The sequence below is a fragment of the Chamaea fasciata genome, unplaced genomic scaffold, assembly GCF_029207755.1.
Source record: "Chamaea fasciata isolate MVZ Bird 193981 ecotype frontalis unplaced genomic scaffold, bChaFas1.0.hap1 SCAF_14, whole genome shotgun sequence".
Lineage (NCBI taxonomy): Eukaryota > Metazoa > Chordata > Aves > Passeriformes > Sylviidae > Chamaea > Chamaea fasciata.
In genome coordinates this window covers 9,657,241-9,675,179 of record NW_027094099.1, presented here as the reverse complement: position 1 = coordinate 9,675,179, position 17,939 = coordinate 9,657,241, and the positions used below count along the sequence as shown (strand labels likewise).

Sequence of the window (17,939 nt, the reverse complement as noted above, 5' to 3'; positions counted from 1 at the left end):
CTGTAATTCTTGACTCTAAAAGAAAGGGCTCCAATTAGGCTGTGATGTTTTCGTTCTACTTAATATTACTTTAATGACATGACTTAGTTCTGTATATAAGATTTAGAGCCCAATGGGAGTTTGGAGTTGGTTTTTTTAATTTTATTTTGACTAAATGAAGAAACTGGTCTTTTTCTCCTGCTTTTATTTTTTTTCATCAGCATAATCACTGATTAAAACTAGTTACCACAGACCCTTGTAGGATTGTTTCCTATGATGCCAAGTTCATATAAAATTGATAATACAGTAAATACTAAGTACAGGACAAGACAAATTGTTCCCAATTTTTTATCTATTTTCCAGCCATTCAGGTGAACTGCTAGAAAAATAAAACCAACAGAACAGATAAGAGAAATGGCTGTGTATGTCAGACCACTGCTGCTCACTTCTATGGGTCCTGATGTAGTTATGAAGGCAGTTTTTATAAACCAGGGTATTCCCAAACAGAGCATATCAAATACATTGGATCCTACAATGTTAGACATAGCCATATCTCCATTTCCTGTAAAGAAAAAATACAAATAAGTTGGCTTAATTGTATTGCATGAAACTGCCAAATTGTTTTGGAGGAACAGACTGCCAGCCCTCAGTTTCTCACAGAGCACCCTGTTCAGATTTTGCATCAGAAGAACTATAGTCACGATCCTACAGAACATGGGCACCATAAAAAGTCTCCCTAAATCACCAGCATCTGCATAGTTGCACTTAAAATTAAGCTAGACAGGCTATTATAAAGTCCAGTTATGTTTAAAATACCAAGACCTACAGTTGTGTTCTGCAGTTGAACTTTAATACTTCATCAACAACAAATAAACCAATCTAGAATACTTCTCTGAGGTATGCTGAGAAGTTTTTAAATGTCTGAGCCACAAATTTTTCAGGTAAGCTATTTATTTACTTTTAGTAAACTTAAGTTCTAGAATCTGGAGCACAGATTTTGAGGTTACTCCTTGAATTTATCAAAATGTTGATTAGAATTCTTTCTTTTTGTAGTACCTTGTAAACACATCCATTGGCATGAGCCTAAGAACTAAAATCTTTACCTTTTCGAGCCACCAGCACACTTGCAACTGTATCTGGTACACTTGTTCCTGCTGCAAGTAATGTGAGACCCATTACTGACTCTGGGATTCCCAGCGTTTCACCTGCAGTTGAGAAGTAACAGTAGAAAATGCAAGTGCAGTTTTAGTTAGGGTTCATCCAAAGGTAGTGCTTTGGACTTTCTTTGCTGGAGAAAAATCAGTAATCTTATAGTAATTTCAAATGGGATGTGTCAGCTGACTTAACTACATGTGAGATGACTGAACCACAAAGCGGTTAGAGTAACAAATATCCTTTTCTTGTTCTTCAAGTCTGCAGTGGTCAAGACAATAGCAATTATGATTTTTTTCTTGCAGATAAAGTAGAAGTTTAAATATCTAACAAATTACTACTTTTTTTTCCCCTCCACTTATAGGAAGTACTACAGTTTCTCTTACAGTTTTGGGCATCTCCCTCATAGTGTTCAGAAGTCTTATGAAGCAATAACTTACAATTATTCTTTTTGATCCCCTCAGGGAAAGGGGAAAAAGCACATGAATTTTCTTCAGGAGGACAGTCATTAAGATATTAGGAGAATACTGTCTCAACTACATGCCTTTACCATTTCACTCCAATTAGAAAGTGATTTGGAAGAATCAAAGTGCAGAATTTTTATGTAACTTGTAAGTACATGTAACCCCTTAGAAGTGTGAGTTCCTTTAGGGAAATACTCAAATAAAAAATAGTTTTAAACTGTTTTTAGAAGGGCAGCTTATTTTTCCCTAACCTCTATTCTTCTTAGCCCCAAATGTCCTGTAAGCATATTAATTTCTAACTTAAAATACAGAGATTCTTCAAAACTGTTTAGCAGTTGTACCATTCAGAAGCATCTATATGCTGAAGTATTTGATACCTCTAGTCAAGCTACGAAGTAATTAATTTTTCTTAAACGGTTTTGTTCACTAAAAAGTATCTTAGTATTTTTTATTGTTGAAAATTGAGTTCTTACTTGAAAAATTTTGACACATTTAGTAAGAGCAATTTTATTTAAATAAGAGGCAGTATGCTAAGCTAGGTCAGCAATGCTTGTCAATTACTTACCAGCTTAGTCTAGAGCAGCCCAGGAAATTTATGTTTGAAACTGTTTGTTGGTTTCAGAAGGACTAACATGCTCCTGTTGCAGAATTTGTACTCTCTTTATCCTTCCATCACTTCTAATGGATTTGTAGGATGAGGGACCAACAAATCAGCTTTTATAAACTATCCAGGCTGGAAAATAATGGCTCAAACCAAGGTGAAATATGAATGAACCAGCTTTATGTACCCAACATTAGTTTCTAGCCCTCTGAAGGTTATAAGACAGAATATAAACTCAGGAGAAACTAATTTTTCTTTTTATTAGATAGATTTATCTTCTATTTAATGTGTAATGGTTTATTTTTTTTTCCTGGCAACTGACCATAAAGACAGAATAGTCTTATTTTTCTAGACTCTTGTTAATTTTGTGTATCAGTAGCAATGTGTTGCTGTAAGTAGTTGAATTTTCTTTGCCAGCAACAAAAAGATGTACTAACTTAGGTTTGTTCTTGACCATTCCAGTTTAGTGCCCAGCTGTGATACCTTTGTGACATTCTGATAGGCTGATTATGCAATGACAGAACCTTTGAGTCAACCTTCATGAGAGCCTGGACTTGAATATATTGTGTGTTTATCTTGTAGTGTTTTAACATGTAAATAGAATATAATTTTGCTAGAAGTGTGGGCCAAAGACCCCAGTACTACCTGTGATGACTCTTCAAAATGAACTAATACACTCTGAATCTCCACTGTACCTACTTTCATATAAATTAATGCTTTGTCTTGTAGAACAGCAATAATGTTGACTTGAATCCTGTTTCAAAGGCTTCTAGCATCCAGACAGTGAACCCTTGCTCTTTAGGTACAAGGGGTTAACACGGTGGGTATAATATCCAGCGATCTACTAGTAATTTCTCAAAGGTTTACTGAATGTGTAGGTCTTTTTCTGCACTGAACAAGGAGTTATTCTTATCTGAACTAGTAGAATGCTTGAGTAGGATTAGTGAGCTATAATGTGAAAATGGCAGGCTTTGAAAAATTTCTGTAGAGTTTTAGTTTTGTTTTCTGCCTGTTCTTAAAATTAAAAACTGGATGTCTTTCAGGCTGACTGGAGAAACAATGAAATGAGGAGACCTTTAATACCTCAAAGTACTTTTAGGAGAAGGTTTTTTACATACAAATTCATACCCCTTCTCTCACTTAAACGCAATTCTTTTACTGCCCCACCTTATGATGCAGATTTTTAAGAGGTCCACATATGCACACTCTGAGAATGTTAAATAAACACAAGTTTTTTGGCAGTTAATTTAATGCCCAATCTCTTACCATAACATTTGTGAAAAACACAGATGTAGAAATTATTGATTTTTTTCCAAAAACTTTGACCTCTAATTCCCGTCTTGATGGATGTCATGTTTTCAGCATGACAAGTTTATTGCTGTATGTCCAGTTGTTTTGCTTAATGAAGCAGTTTAGTGAAACTGTGTTTTTAAAAACAGACCGGGTTTTTTTTGTAGCTACATGAAGTTCTCATTTATGTGATGGTAAGCAGTGTGAAGCAGCTAAACTCCAAAGTGTTCCATCACTGGATAGAAGAGGGTGGCAAACTAAGCAGTCAGACATAGGTTTCTGTTGTTTTTCTTTGTTTGGTGTTTTTACAGCACAGTCTGAGTTGCTAAACTGACTTTTAAAGGGAAACCTCCCAAGTTTTTCAGTGATTCTTGACTGGTATAGCAACACCACTTTAGGAACCTACCTGCTATTGTTACCATCCATACAAGAACATAAGTTATTGCAGAAATCCATGCTGCTGAAATTAAAAATGTCACCATGAACCAGTTCCTCCAAAACTGTCTTCTGCAATCTGGTATAGTTAAATAGAGTAGTGTGATAATAGGAAGGGATAACACCCACAAAATTCTCTTCATATCTGCTTCAGGCATGGTGAAGACATTCGGATGATCTGTTGAAGAAAAAGTAACTTTTAAATTGTAGCATTAAGTTTGAATCCTAGCATACATTATATTACTGTCCTCTGCTTGTGAGAATACTGAAAAAAGGTGAAAAATACTTCTTCCTCAAGTTTCAATGGTAGTAGGACCCAGTACCTACATATCTCTGGGCAAAAGTCTGAAATCAAGTTACTTCTGGGGAGATTCTGGTTGTACACAAGAAAAACGTGTTTTCACAATGAGAATAATCATCAGTAAAATAATCTCTTCAGGAAGTGGTGATTCCCCAGTGTTGGACTCTTCTAAGATTCAGCTGAACAGGTGCTGGCCCATCTGGGACCATGCTTTTGCCAGGAAAGGTTGGACCAGATGATCCTTGAGATCCCTTTCCAGCCTGGTATTGTATGATTAAAATGTTTTTTATTACATCAGCAGGGGAGAACTAGGTTGGATGTAAAATGAATTTCTTTATAAGGTTTTACCCATGACATTTACCAAGAGAAGTACCAACTGCTGTTTTTTGCCTAAGAGGAAACATGACCTGTGGCCACATCACAGCTATCCCTTTACTTCTGATATTATGCATGTTTTGGGCTATGAACCTGCCACTGTCATAAGGAAACAGTGTATATCAGTACAGTACCTGTGTGGCTTTCAGCTGAGAGTGCATTTTACAAGCAGTGTCGCTGAGAAGCTTCAAATACACTCAACAAAGACACAAGTTCTACTACGATACAAATGAACAACTATCCTTGCATTCCTCTAGCAACTAACTTCATATGAAAACCATCACTGATTTTGCTCTGTGTTATATTCCAAGTTATGGTAATGATCTGCTTAAATACCAGGCTGGAGTTCTTTTGTGAGCAAAATCCTAATACAATCTGCTCTTGATCAAAATTGATGCAGACAGGCATGCAGAGTGTGAGAGACACTATAATAATGCCTGTACCTTCAGAGATCTCATCGAGCCCGTGTAAGCTTGTTGACAGTTGAGAGTAGTCCAGCTCATCCTGAAAAATTCCACTGTCTGTTCTTGACTGTTGACGAATTAGAGGTCCACTCTCGTCCCTCCATCCAACCAGTGGCTGCTGCTCTGCATTCTCCTCCATGGCTTTTGTAAAACACGTACAGCAGGGACTGAACTTTTTCATGAGGTATTGGTTGATTTTAATATCAAAACATAGTACCAGAATGTAACACCCATATATCAATAATAGGGATGCGCTTTCATACCTGGAATGAAAAACAAGTTTTATATAATGTGTATAAAAGAACCCAATTTTTGGCGTAAGAGAGAGAAAATTTGCATGAATAGCAAAAGGAGAACACACAAAAGCATCTATTTGCAGTCATATGGCTACTGTCATGGAAGTCTGTGAGTGTCCCCATGTCTTTCAGCAGTTTGATTAACTCTCCTCCCCTGCAGAATCTTGTTTGTGTATTGTATAGCTGCATGTTTTTTCAGGGGATCTTACTGATTGAATATTTTCCTGATGTTTGCAAAATTGAGTCTTCATGTGATGCTTAAATTACAAACTTCAAGAGACTTAATGCTGGACCTGACTGTCTTGTTGAGGTAAAAGGAGTTTCAGTGTTGATGGAGGAGTTAAAATGTCAGAAACTCATGATCTCCTGGCAGACAGATATTTTTCTGAACAATGCTGCTGTGAAAGGAAGGGCTCAGAAGGAGCAAATGTTGAACACTAACTGCTATGCCAGAACAGTTGTGATGGAAACTGTGAAGTCTGTACAGACAAACCTATGCAGATCAAACTTCATAAATATGCAGAGTTTGAATGTTTAGGTAATAATCTTTACAAGCATTGTGACTTTTTAAGTTTTTAAAAGCCAACGGGATGTTTATTTCTGTTAGTGAATGGCAGTTCAGGCTTCTTGAAGTTTGGGGCTTGGGGATTTTCATTTGTTTTTCCAAACACGGTCTCACAAATCTCCAGTCAACAGGAATTCAACACTACTTGTGCTCTTACCAGTAAATTCTGTTGTCAGCTATCATCGCAAGCACCGCTGCTGCACTGATGGTGTATGCCAGACAGTCTCTGAACAGCGGCCAGCAGGATAGCCTCGAGACCTGCAGATCAGTCATGTACTTTTCTTAAACCTCTCTGTAATACTTTCACTAAGTGCTGTAAATGCTGCATCAATATGTTGTTTCTATATTATGTAAAAATTAAAGATTCTTAGGAATGACTTAAGTAAGATATTTAACAAGTTAGTGTTTTTAAAAACTTTCATAGCAAGTTATCTTAAAACTGATTACATGCTGGTTTTGCTACTAAATAATAAACTTGGCAGTTGTCATAGTAAGTCTCTCGGCTTTTATTGGCAAATGAGAAAGGTAACTATTTGGCTCTTAGGAGGAGAACTATCAAAGTTGATACATACCACACTGGAAAACAGCCCACAAGCTGCAGATATACCAAGAAGATTATATATTGCTGATCCAAGGATGGTGCTGACACCTATATCTCCCTTTGTCACAAAAGCTCCTGTAAGGAAAATGACTCTGGTATGTTCCAGTTTGGCATTCAAGGAAAAGAATTCTAAGTTTATAAGGAGACAAAACACATCTCTTACCTAGAAAAGCAGTGACAAGCTCTGGAGCAGAGCTTCCAGCAGCCATAAAAGTTGCTCCAGCAACATCCTGTGAAAGGCCAAGGCCTGAGGATAAAACAAAAAGAATTACTTAAAAAAAATTTGATACTTCAGTAGCCTTTACTCTCATTGGTATACAATGTCAGCTACTTCTACACTTTAACAGAATAAAGTTTATTTTCATACAGTCAATGCATTTATATGAGATTCATAAATATATTGAAAATTAGCCTGATCTATTGGACTAGTTTATTTCTAACTTTATTACAGAAATTACTTTAAATCTCTTGTAAAATTGGCATTTGTATGTAGGATTTAACTGTGTTTCCTGTTGGTAATAATTGTTGGAAATTCCATGGACTGTAGTGTGGTATTGCTATATGATCCATATCAAGCCTGTGTATCTTCCAGGGAAATCTGTACTACTGTGTCTTTACATACCAGAAACATTAGTTAAATTCAAACCAGTGCTGTGATCTTAAAATCAAATTTTCATTTTTTATGGACAGTATAAAAGCCTGCATCTTGCTTAAGAGAAATGAGATTTTTGTTCAGCAAATTGACTTTCTGAAATGTAATTCACTCTGTGGATCAAGTCCTGCACACAAAGTGTAGGGATGTATGGCTGATCATGGCAAAAGTCTGACAAATACTTACTTACCATTAATGAACAAAACACCAGCTCTTACAGCAGTGTTTAAGCTTACATTTGCTGTAAGTGTTCTGATTTGGAGAGGGTTTTCCAGTTCAGGGATGAGTTTCCCTAGGGAATTTTGTTAATTCTTGGCAGTGAAAAGCTGAACTCCCTGCCAAGACCATCTCTTTACTTCAGTGGTCTGCTGAAGCCAGGGGAATTATTGCAGGTTGATTAGATTTCTTAGAACCGTGGGTAACCATAGAATTCCTTTGCCTCCTGTGTCATACCTTTAATATGCTAGCAGTAGCTCATCCGGATACTTACTACTTTCAAAGAAAAACCCTAGGAAGAGTTTTGGTTTCACACATCACCATCCCTCCTTTTTTTGTTTTCTTTTACTAGTAGTTACCTGGACACAGCACTGTGCAACTCAAAGTTACATTGTCAGTTTAGTTAATACTGAGGATTCTTAGGATTTTCCTCCAGGCAGAAAGAAAGCAAATATTAAATTAACACCTGTGCAGTGTAATCAGTAGGTTTTTTTTCAATAAAGTATTGATCCGGTGTATCAAATTAAATATTGTACGGACACATCTGTGAATGGAAAGTGAAACTTGTTCAGTTTTCTTACAGAGCACTCCAACTTTGAAGCTTTTTAAGAGAGGAAGTTTTATGCCAAGCTGCTCAGATTTACAGGAAAAAGATTAGGATGTCACTTACATTCACTGATGATCTCTAGGGAAGGTAGGAAGTAATCATCACACACAATGGACACGGCCAAAAACATGTACAGTATAATTATGAAGTAGATAACGATTCCTCCATCCTTCCTCTCCTGCGGTGTGAAGAATCCTTCAGGAAACTCCGATGAAGACGAGAGGACGCAACTAGTCCCGTTTTCTGAAAATCGAGTGCAAAAGTGTTACACATGCTGACACCTTCCTATTCCTCAGGCCGCGGGACGTCTGCGGATTCCAGCTCCGGAGGATTTCCCTCTTTAGCACAGCAAGGACCGCTGCAAAGATGCCACCAGAGCGCCGCACACCTGCGGCGGGGCAGAGACACCCGCGGGATGGGCCGCGCAGCGCTCGAGCGGCCCCCGGTGCCCTCCCGAAGCCCTCCCGGTGTCCCCGGAGCCCTCCCGGTGTCCCCGTACCCGCGGGGTCCCCGGGGCGCTGCGCCCGCGCTCCCCAGGCCGCGATCGCCGCCAGCAGCACCAGCGCCGCGTGCCGCCGCGCGCCCGCCCGCATCGCCCGGCCCTGAGCGCGGGCCGCTCTGAGGGAGGCAGGGAGGGCTGCTCCCAGCGAGGGCGGCTCAGAGGGAGGCGGAGGGGGGCTGCTCCCAGCGAGGGCGGTTCTGAGGGAGGCGGAGGGGGGCTGCTCCCAGCGAGGGCGGCTCAGAGGGAGGCAGGGAGGGCTGCTCCCAGCGAGGGCCGCTCTGAGGGAGGCAGGGAGGGCTGCTCCCACCGAGGGCGGCTCTGAGGGAGGCGAGGGGGGCTGCTCCCAGCGAGGGCGGCTCAGAGGGAGGCGGAGGGGGGCTGCTCCCAGCGAGGGCGGCTCAGAGGGAGGCGGAGGGGGGCTGCTCCCAGCGAGGGCGGCTCCGTGCCTCCGAGCCCGGGCGTCGCGTGGGGCCGCGCCCCCTCCGCCCTCCTCCACCGCCCCTCAGGGGCGGCTCCATCCCGCTGGGGTCTCCGTGCCCGTCTCGGCGCTCCCCCGCGCGCCGCCGGCAGTGAGGGGCCGGGGGCTGCGGGCAGCGCCTCCGAGCCGCGTCCGACGGGCCCACAGGGAGCCGCGCTCCGGCCCTTGCCCCGTCCTACCTTGTGTTTGGGAGAGAACGTTTTGGCCATGGCGAGTTCGGCCTTGGTGCAAGGTGCTGACCGCGATACCCAGGTGCTCTGTGGTGTTTCGGGGCGTAGAAGGTGAATTTAAGCTTACTCCTCAGTACCTTTCTGCTGCTGTGACATTTTTTGCTTTTTCCCACCTATTCCCGCACAGGATTTCTGTGCCGGGCTGTGTGAGCAGCAGGCTCGCCCTTCACCGGGGCAGATGTTCATGCCAGTTCCGGGAATGGTTTGCTAGAGCAAAGCTGAGACCTACACACAGTTCTTCCCTTCAGACCCAGTTCACTGAACTCCTTTGTCTGGTGACCTTTCTACAATGAAGTCATGTGTATAACAGAAGATTAAAGAGTAAAATGGAATCTTTAAGCTTTGTAAAGTCATCACCCCTGCCCCTTCCCCAGTCTGTGGTTTCTCAGGAGGAGAGTTGTGTTTCCCTTGTATCACTTGCAGACGTCTCCAGAAACATTTGCAACCCCGTGATACCAAATGGAGTTTTGTGGTGTCCATTTTATTACTTCTTGTTTGTGAGGTGTGAGCAGGGCTGATGCTCAATTTGTGAGCAAGAAGTTCAAATGGAAACAGATTGTTTTGGTTCATTGCATGTAATCCCTCTAAACTCCTCAAGTTCCTTGCATCCATGCTGTTTGGCTTATATGTGATCAACCCCACTCTAGGATACAGGAGATAAGGTGAAAAAGTGGGTATTTTCCTTTTGTGTTGAATCAAACAATCAAACAGCCACTATTGTAGTAGGAACAGTGAGAGAAATTCCCTGGAACAACTTCTGCAGCAATTGCTGTTGCCCATTTCTGGTTCCTCTGTGGCCCAGCATTTTACTAGAGCAAGAATTATTTTAATAGTCAAGATTTTTAGGGATGTCAACTAACTTTCACAAATGAGTTCCATGTGCTCTCTGAAAATCAGACTGCAGCAGAGAAGATGCTGCTTCTCTTGTTTTACCGGAGAAGATAGGTGATTTTGGTCTGGAAAGATTTAAGGATTTTCTTCTGAATCCCACTTTCCACCAGAGAAAACAGTGCAAAATTCCCTGTCTAAATGACTCGTGGCTCTTCCGTTACACAGGTCAACAGGAAGGGTTTTGTTATCAGGGTAAGTGTCTTCTTTGCCACTGCTTCTCTTCTTTGAAATGTATCACTGGCTTACTCTTAAAACTCCAGCAGACTTTTCTAATATCAGCTCCTTCATTTAATAGTAGTTATTTTTTGCTGGTGTGCTCTTTTTAAAATTGCTTTAAAGTGCTTAATACGCCTGCTGCTCTGATGGGAGTGAGCTCTCTGGTACAACAACAGGTTCACTGCATGGTTAGGAAAGCTCAGTCATGTGATTTCAGGATTTGAAGGTTTTGCTCTGCTCTGCTTTTGCTCTGTGTTCAAGCTCTAATTCCTTTCTGTAGGCACCCCTTCTCCATGCATAGCTGGAGCAAAGCCAGAGCTTTGATTTTACTGAAGGCTGAAGTCTACTTAGTTTGCTGAGAAGTCGAGTGAGGGTGCTGTGCTTGCACCCTCCTTGCCAAGAACACCCCTGGAGAGAGCAAGAAACAAAAAAAAGCCCCCGGTGTCCCAGCATGAGTAACCACGTGCTGCCTGTCTGCATGCTTGACCCAGCACAGAGACACGGGGGGCCAGAGGGGGCTTTGGCCTCAGCACTGCTGCTGCCAGCTCTGCGCTCTTGCAGTGAGAGAGGGCATTCTGTGAAGCTGAGGTCAGTTAGACATTAATGCAGATTCAATGCATGCTGCTGCATTTTTTGGCTACTGTTAAGGTAAAGTTCTACTCTCTGATAGTAAAAATAATGAACAAATAAATTTTTCAGAGCTTCTGAAGGAGAAAAATGGGTGACTCTCTGCTAGTCAGATTGCTAACACTAATGCTCCACTAGGGACATGCTGAAAGGCTGCTATGGCTACCTGATCACAGCCCTCAGAAAGGGTAAGGGAGCTTCAAACTGCAGCAGCTGCAGCTCCTTTCCCAGTAATCATAATCCGGGGTGAACTGGCTACAGTGCCTCTGAATGCCCCACACAGCTGAGGACAGGGAGTCCCTTAGCTGCCCAACCAAGCAAAAGGAGGTTGGGCTGTCTAGAGGTGTGACTCCAGCTGTGTGCAATTTAGGGGGCAGGTGGGAGAGAAAATGTTAATTGGGATCAGCTGTTGTATCTCTACAAAACAGGTACTCATTTTCTTGTGAGGAGAGTGAGACTTCAGTACAATACCAAGGAGTTTTTCTATAAGCAGGCAGTTTGCTTAGGATTATTTAAAAGTTTTTTTTTCTTCTACTTTTTTCACGTTTTGAGCAGACAGACCATGAATAGTGAGGAAGAAAAGCAGGTGAGTTTATCAGAACTTAAGGGGGGCATTAGTCCTTGTTGGTAGGATCAGTTCTTAGATAAAAGAGATATGGGGGTGGCATGATGAATTAATCACTACTTTAAAATAAGAGCAAAAAATATATTATTGTATGGTGTGGGGTCTATTCTTTTTGGGAGAAGGAAAGGGTGGTATTGATCCTTGAAAGGAATCTGTGGTTAACTTAGGTATAGGTGATCATACCTGTGTATGATCACCTATACCTAAGTTTCTCTGGCTTCTTTAGTTATAAACGTACTTCCAGTCTTTCTTATAACTCAAGCTGCAACCTACTGTTTTAATCACAGTGATTAAAACAGGTCACTGTTTGCATCATCCTTGCCTTGTGGTTTTGGTTTTTGGGATTTGTTTGGAGTTGGTTTTTTTTTTTTTTTTTTTTTTTTTTTTTTTTTTTTTTTTTTTTTTGTTGTTGTTGTTTTGTTTTGTTTTTTTTTGACAGCCCCAGGGCTGGTGTGAGGGCAGCTTGGTGTTGTCTGTCCCTCAGTGTTATGGCTCCTGCCCCAGGATATAGAACCTGTGCATAGCTGTGCTTTTCTTGCCTGTGCACTTACACACCACTTATGCTCCCAGTCATAAGGCCTAATGTGCTGGGAAACAAAATAAGGGAAGATGTTTTCATTCTCAAAATATACCCAAACCTCAATATTGTTGTGATGATTTGGTGTTATCCCTGTTTGGCAGAAAAGAAGTTGAGGATGGACAGGGCACTGACTGACTGGCTGCACTGGGGCTGTTCAGAAGGTCAGTTTCCACACTCCTTTTCTTCTGTTTGTGCAGCTCCTGTGGAATCTCTGGAGTGTAAAATGGTGGCCTTTAATAGAGCTGATAGAATAAAGTCTCTTACCCTGAGGTGCTCAGATACTACCCAAAGGTGATGAGATAAATACTGTTGCAAAGTTAAAATGAGACTCTTCAGTGTAACTCCATTATTCTTCATTTAAAAGATAAATATACTGTCACTGTCAGATCAGATATTCCCCTTTGTCAGCATTTCATGGCTCGCTTCCTGGGTCTAGATAGATTGATGATAGCTGTTTAATATTCTTTCCTTCATAACCACCAATTTGAGAGTTGCCAACTCTCATGATGGCTGCTGTTTTTCTTAAAGCATCAGCTTGATGTACATTAGCCACACAAGAATCAGAGCTTGCTTTCTTTTTTGTTCAAATAAATAGTCGTAAGGAAAGCTTGAAAATGGGAATCTGAGCATCTTATGCTGGAGGCAAATAAGCACAAGACAACATTATTTTCAAGATAATCTCGCGACTTAAGAAAGGGGTGGTAGTTTCATTCATGGCTTTAGAGCAACGTCAAAGGGAAGGATTTGACTTCTGACCTTTAGTTCCAAGATCCAAATGCTCTTGCTGGGAATGTTTCTGAAGACCACTGGAAGATAGAACTCAACTGCAATCCCTGGTGACAACCAGGAAAGCTGCTGAGCTGAGGAATGATTTGTGGTAATTGGTCTAGGCTGGTGTGAAATTTGTTCTAGGTCTCTTGGCCTTTGTGTTCTGACCTTGCACATGTGATGAATAGTTTTTGTTGACTCTAAGCTGTGAAGTTGTGAACACTCTATGTTTTTAGGTGGTCCATTATTAGACCTCAGTATTAATTATATGTGAGCTAAATGCAGGGAGCCTCCAGCTTCCCAGTAGTGCTGTCTGTCTGCCTTCAGAAGAATTTCAGTCACCAGGAGTGAGCAACATGGTTATTTTTGGCATGTGGCCCATGGAGGCATTCAGATGACATAATCAAGGGGAGGTAGGTGAGGGTGAGGGGCTGTTGAGACTGCTCTTCTGGGGATTGCAGTTGTGGAATATTTTTCATGTATGCTGTGGAGTACAGTCATCATCTGTGACAGTGTGCCTCATTGCCAGATAAAGGTGTATCTTATGGGTACCTACAATGTTAAAAAAGCTAAAAACTCCTTAGCAGAATGTTTGTGCTTGGTGACTCTCAAGTGAATTCAAGTTGAAGAGAATGCCTGCTTAAAGGAGGGTGTAGTATTTTTAGTCAAAGAAAATTGAATCTCTTCATTTTGGTGCCTGGGGATTTCTATTTTCCCAGCAATTTAAGTGTACAAAATTGCACCTTCCGACTTGAGGCCAAAGACCTCCATCACTTCATCTGCTGCCTATGTGGTAAAGTTCTACAGCAGTTCTCATGGTCTCAGCTTGCTCACCAGGTAGTTTGTTCATCTCTTTAGGACATGGAAGGAATCTCTCAAACTGAAAATGAAACATGTCTCAGATGAAATGTTTTTGAGAATTATGTTAGTAAGAACTTCTCCAGTATTATTTGAGTGCTCCTTCATGTTAACTGCTTTCCTTTGGTTAGAAATTCCCATTAAGGCAATTGGAATGTATTGTGAATGTTAGTGTTTGTGATATGAAACTGAATTGTTTTATCATGAAACTGATGGTGGTTAACTAGATTGATCACAACAGAAAATCTTGCCACAAAGTCTTGCTACACTTTATATATAAAAACTTATACATACCAAGAGAGTAGGGTTATTGCTAGCCAGTAATAATGCTGTAGAGGAGCTTCTTTGTATAGTTATTGTTTTGTGTCTCAATAGTGCCTTTAGAATATCTTAAGGCTGTGAAGCTCAAAAGATTGCATACAGTCTAAAAAGATTTCAAATTAGGGCCAGCCTGCTTTTCAAGCAAGTGTGTTTGAATGAAGGGTGGCCAAAGAATGGAGCAAAATGAGGAGGCTTGTGAGGGGCATCCTATGGATAATACTAATACTGCCCCATGATCACTTCAGGTTGCTCTGTTCCATCCCTCCAGGAGTTTATGAACAGCCCAAATACACATCCACTTCTATTTCTCCACTCTTATGTCAAGGAGTCAGGTAAATACACCACAACATGTCAAGGGGCGTAGAGACTGACAATGAGTGAGTCATGGATTTCTTTGCTACCACCTTGGGTGGGTTTTTTCTTGACTGGTGTTTTGTTTTCCTCCCTCTCTCAACTATTCAAAGTCTTGTTTCTGTGGACAAAAGAGAAACAGAGCAGACAACTCCTTCCTTGCCTGCAATTTCTAAGCTTCTCTTTAGTGCCAGTTTTGTGCACCAAGGAGTTCTGGTCTCTCAGTGACTTTTGCTTCCACTTGTTTTCTTTCCTGTTCCTGTTGATACAAACACTTCAACCAATTGTTGTTCTTGTACATACACTGGAGTGTAAGCTTGTTTTTTCCACTCTTTGAAGCCTGTGCTTGCTCTGATATTTTTTACTTCAGTTCTTGCTCTGGCTGTCTTGAGGCTTGGCTTCATCTGCTACCTGCTGTCCTTTCAGTGTACCTCTCTTGAAGCATTTTGGAGAGCAAGATGTGTGTTGAAGGCTGTGTGTCACATCCTCTGTGGTCTCAGTGCTTCTGCTGGGTTTGTTGAAGTTTTGCTGTTTTTCATTACATTGCTAATGAAACAATCTAGCTGCTCTGGCAACTTTCAGCTGACCTTGAATTTGCAAGTGCTTAGGAATTTATATTCTACATAAATAAAATGGAAATTATTATTCTTATGATTAAAATATTATTCTTATGGTTATTGCCTGCAAGTTCTGTAATCTCAGCGATCTCTCAGGAGATAAAACAAACTCTCAGTACATAAGTGTCTGTATAAACAACATCAAATCATGTTTTCTCCAATGCGATTGCTTCTTTTCATGTATTCCTGTAACTGAACAAGCATTAGAAAAATAAATTATGACATACTAGAAAAGGGACACATTTAATTCTTTTATAGGCTACCAAGTTATTTCACCAGGTGACATCAGCATGTACTAACATTATTTAAAATGTAATAGATGTTGTTGATTTGAGGATGTTTCTGTGTTTCAGAAATGGATTGCTACAAGGCAGTGTGTTGCAAAATTCTACTTGCCTGTGTTGGGATATGTTACTGTGCATCAGTTGAGAGGAGACTTCTTTCATTTTAAAGGACCTTCAGTTTTTGGTGCAGTAACTGTGGTGCTAAACCTGTGTTACTTTGTGTGTGTTGTGAGATGTCCTGTAAATTCTTTCTTTCTCCCTTCACTCCTGTGCAGCCTTAGAGGTGAGGCTGACAGGGAAAAAAATCAGCTTGGTTGCTTTTTAGATATGCTTTTGCTGAGGAGGAGAAAATAAGAGTGGAGAGCAGTTTTCTCGGGAGCTGGGGCAGAAGCCTGTGTTGCAACCTGGTGGAACAGGGAAGCATAAACCTGTGCTGCAATGAAGGGGGGTGTTTGGGTTATCAGACTGGAGAGAACAACCTTCTGGTAAAACAAAAAAGAATGGCTGTATGCCAAAAAGATGGTCTAGATAGATAGCTCTGTGAACCTGGAGTTTATGAAAACTGGCTGAAATTCAGCTGGAACTTCTTGGTAAATAAGTTCTCCCAGTTTATATTTTGGATAGAGTTAATGTAAATTATATCCAGACTAATATACAAGTTCTACATATGTGCAGATGTCTGCCTTTCCTCTGGAAATGCTGTAATCTTTACATGAGGACAAAGGAACAAAATCAATTCTGTGCTTCTGCAGAAGAGATGACAGAGCTATTACTGCTCAAACTGAGCAGTGCAGACCACTAAAAGACAGAATTATTGCAATTTCTGAGAGTGTCTCTTTAGAGAGCTTTGGTGCAGCCCCCCACTGCTTCCTCATGAGATACCACCAGAAATGCCGTTTGTGTTTTGGCAAAGGACTGAGTGTCTCTAAAGCTGACATAAACTTCTGCTGAGTTGCTCCTGATTCCTTCACAAGGCTAACTTTAAAAATCTCCACTGTGAAATTGAGAATATTTAAAACCTCATGCATTTAATAGTAATTCTGTCATTGCTGTATCTGCCGGAGCGTAATGTTTTCAATGTTCTAAGGCAACTTTTAAGTTTCTATCAGACCTTAAAAAGATGAACATATTGATGCCTTAATTGCTAGCGCAGAATATATAGATAATACTGTATCTTTCACAAGAATCATGTTCTGCTGACAGAACTGATGTGATAGAACTGAAACTTTTTCCCTCAGGATACAACAATTATTATATCCTTCTGTTGCTAAAACGGAAATCTCATATTCTTACATATCATGAAATCTAAAAGCTTCTAGCTTACACATCTGTTCCCTGGCCACTAGAAACATAATTTCATTGTAGCAATTTGTCACTGATCAACATAATCAACAACCATGGAAACAATGTGTGCAATATATGCAAGTTTATATAAGTACGTATATAAGTATATGCAAGTTTCCTGTACATGCTTATATTTTCCTTGTAAGCAGGAGATGGAAATGGCAGCCAGGTCTCCCACTGGTGTTCTTTCTGCTATCCAAGAAAGCTGTTTCTAGTACTGACTAGTTTACTCATAATTTTTTACAAACAACTATGACTTACCTTTTCCTGGATGATTTTTGGATGCTCCCATCCATTGCCAAAGATTTCTGAGCTAGAATTTGCCTGAATGAATAGCTGATTCAGCTCAACAGACTGAAAGCCACCAGCTGGGACTAAATTATGGTGGGGATATAAGTAAATCAGGTAGAAATTGAATAGATACTCTGTTAGTAACAACTACATGAATCCAGTGGATTGGCTTTCAGATGCTTTGGCGCTTATCTGTTATGCCCACCCTTGACCCTCTTCAGACTCAGTTTGAATGAGAGCAGCTGGCTCAGAGGTTTTTGTAAATGCTGAGCTAATATTTTGCTTTCTTAAGTCTGTTGCTGCTGGATTTCACCTGCCACTCTGAGGAATTTGTAGTTAAATGGACACTTTTTTCTCCAGAATTTTTTCCCATTTCTTTGAAGAGGAACAGTAATGAGAGCTTCAGCTTTGTGAACTGTCTCCACACTTTTGGCTGGAAATACATCTTGATTTTTTTAGTGTTTGAAGAACTTGGGCTGTGTTAAGACTCTGTGAAGCCTCGTACTTTTCTGGTGTTTATACCCACTGAAGCCAAGTCAAAAGCGCTTGGAATAAGGAATGGCTTTAGATGGGTTCTTGGGTTTTCCTGTGAATTGGCCTTGGAACCAAAACCATAATTTTCTAGTTAGAGGAAACTGATTTTCTTTTTTAAAAAATTCTTTATGATGCTTATTTTGATTCTATGGGAGAGGGCTGTATTTATGTCCTGTCTAATGAGTGATGCTCTTGGTAAGATACCTAGCAAAATCTCTAAACTTTAAGATAGGACAGACGATTGGCAATAGAGGTCTTAAGGCTTCTAAAATCTCTTCTTGAAAAAAGATTTTTTAAAGTGCTTTCTAATTTAAATATTCTTTCAATGTTGAAGTAATAAAGAAAATGATGCAAACATAAATAGATTTCAAAAATATTCCAGTTAATCATCTCTGAGATATTGAATACTGAATCTTCTTAGTGG

At 40.5% G+C, this 17,939-nt stretch overlaps 1 protein-coding gene across 1 annotated transcript; it reads right to left on the bottom strand.

Annotated features, from left to right (window-relative positions):
- Positions 1-188: 188 nt before the first annotated feature.
- On the bottom strand, positions 189-8,591 carry SLC24A5 (solute carrier family 24 member 5). The gene is made up of 9 exons (XM_066196745.1): positions 8,498-8,591; positions 8,062-8,241; positions 6,687-6,770; positions 6,495-6,598; positions 6,080-6,180; positions 5,041-5,324; positions 3,893-4,099; positions 1,083-1,184; positions 189-541 (listed from the first exon to the last, which is right to left on the bottom strand). Exons 1-9 carry the CDS (start codon positions 8,589-8,591, stop codon positions 219-221), a joined length of 1,479 nt encoding a protein of 492 aa, XP_066052842.1. The 3' UTR covers positions 189-218.
- Positions 8,592-17,939: the final 9,348 nt, after the last annotated feature.

Bases quoted from the DNA above. Each gene is read 5' to 3' on its own strand.
- SLC24A5 (XM_066196745.1), bottom strand. From the start codon at position 8,591: ATGCGGGCGGGCGCGCGGCGGCACGCGGCGCTGGTGCTGCTGGCGGCG. The intron at 8,242-8,497 runs GTACGGGGACAC...CTCGATTTTCAG, and splicing joins GCGCCCCGGGGACCCCGCGG to AAAACGGGACTAGTTGCGTC. The intron at 542-1,082 runs GTAAAGATTTTA...TTTTCTTTACAG, and splicing joins TGTGCTGGTGGCTCGAAAAG to GAAATGGAGATATGGCTATG.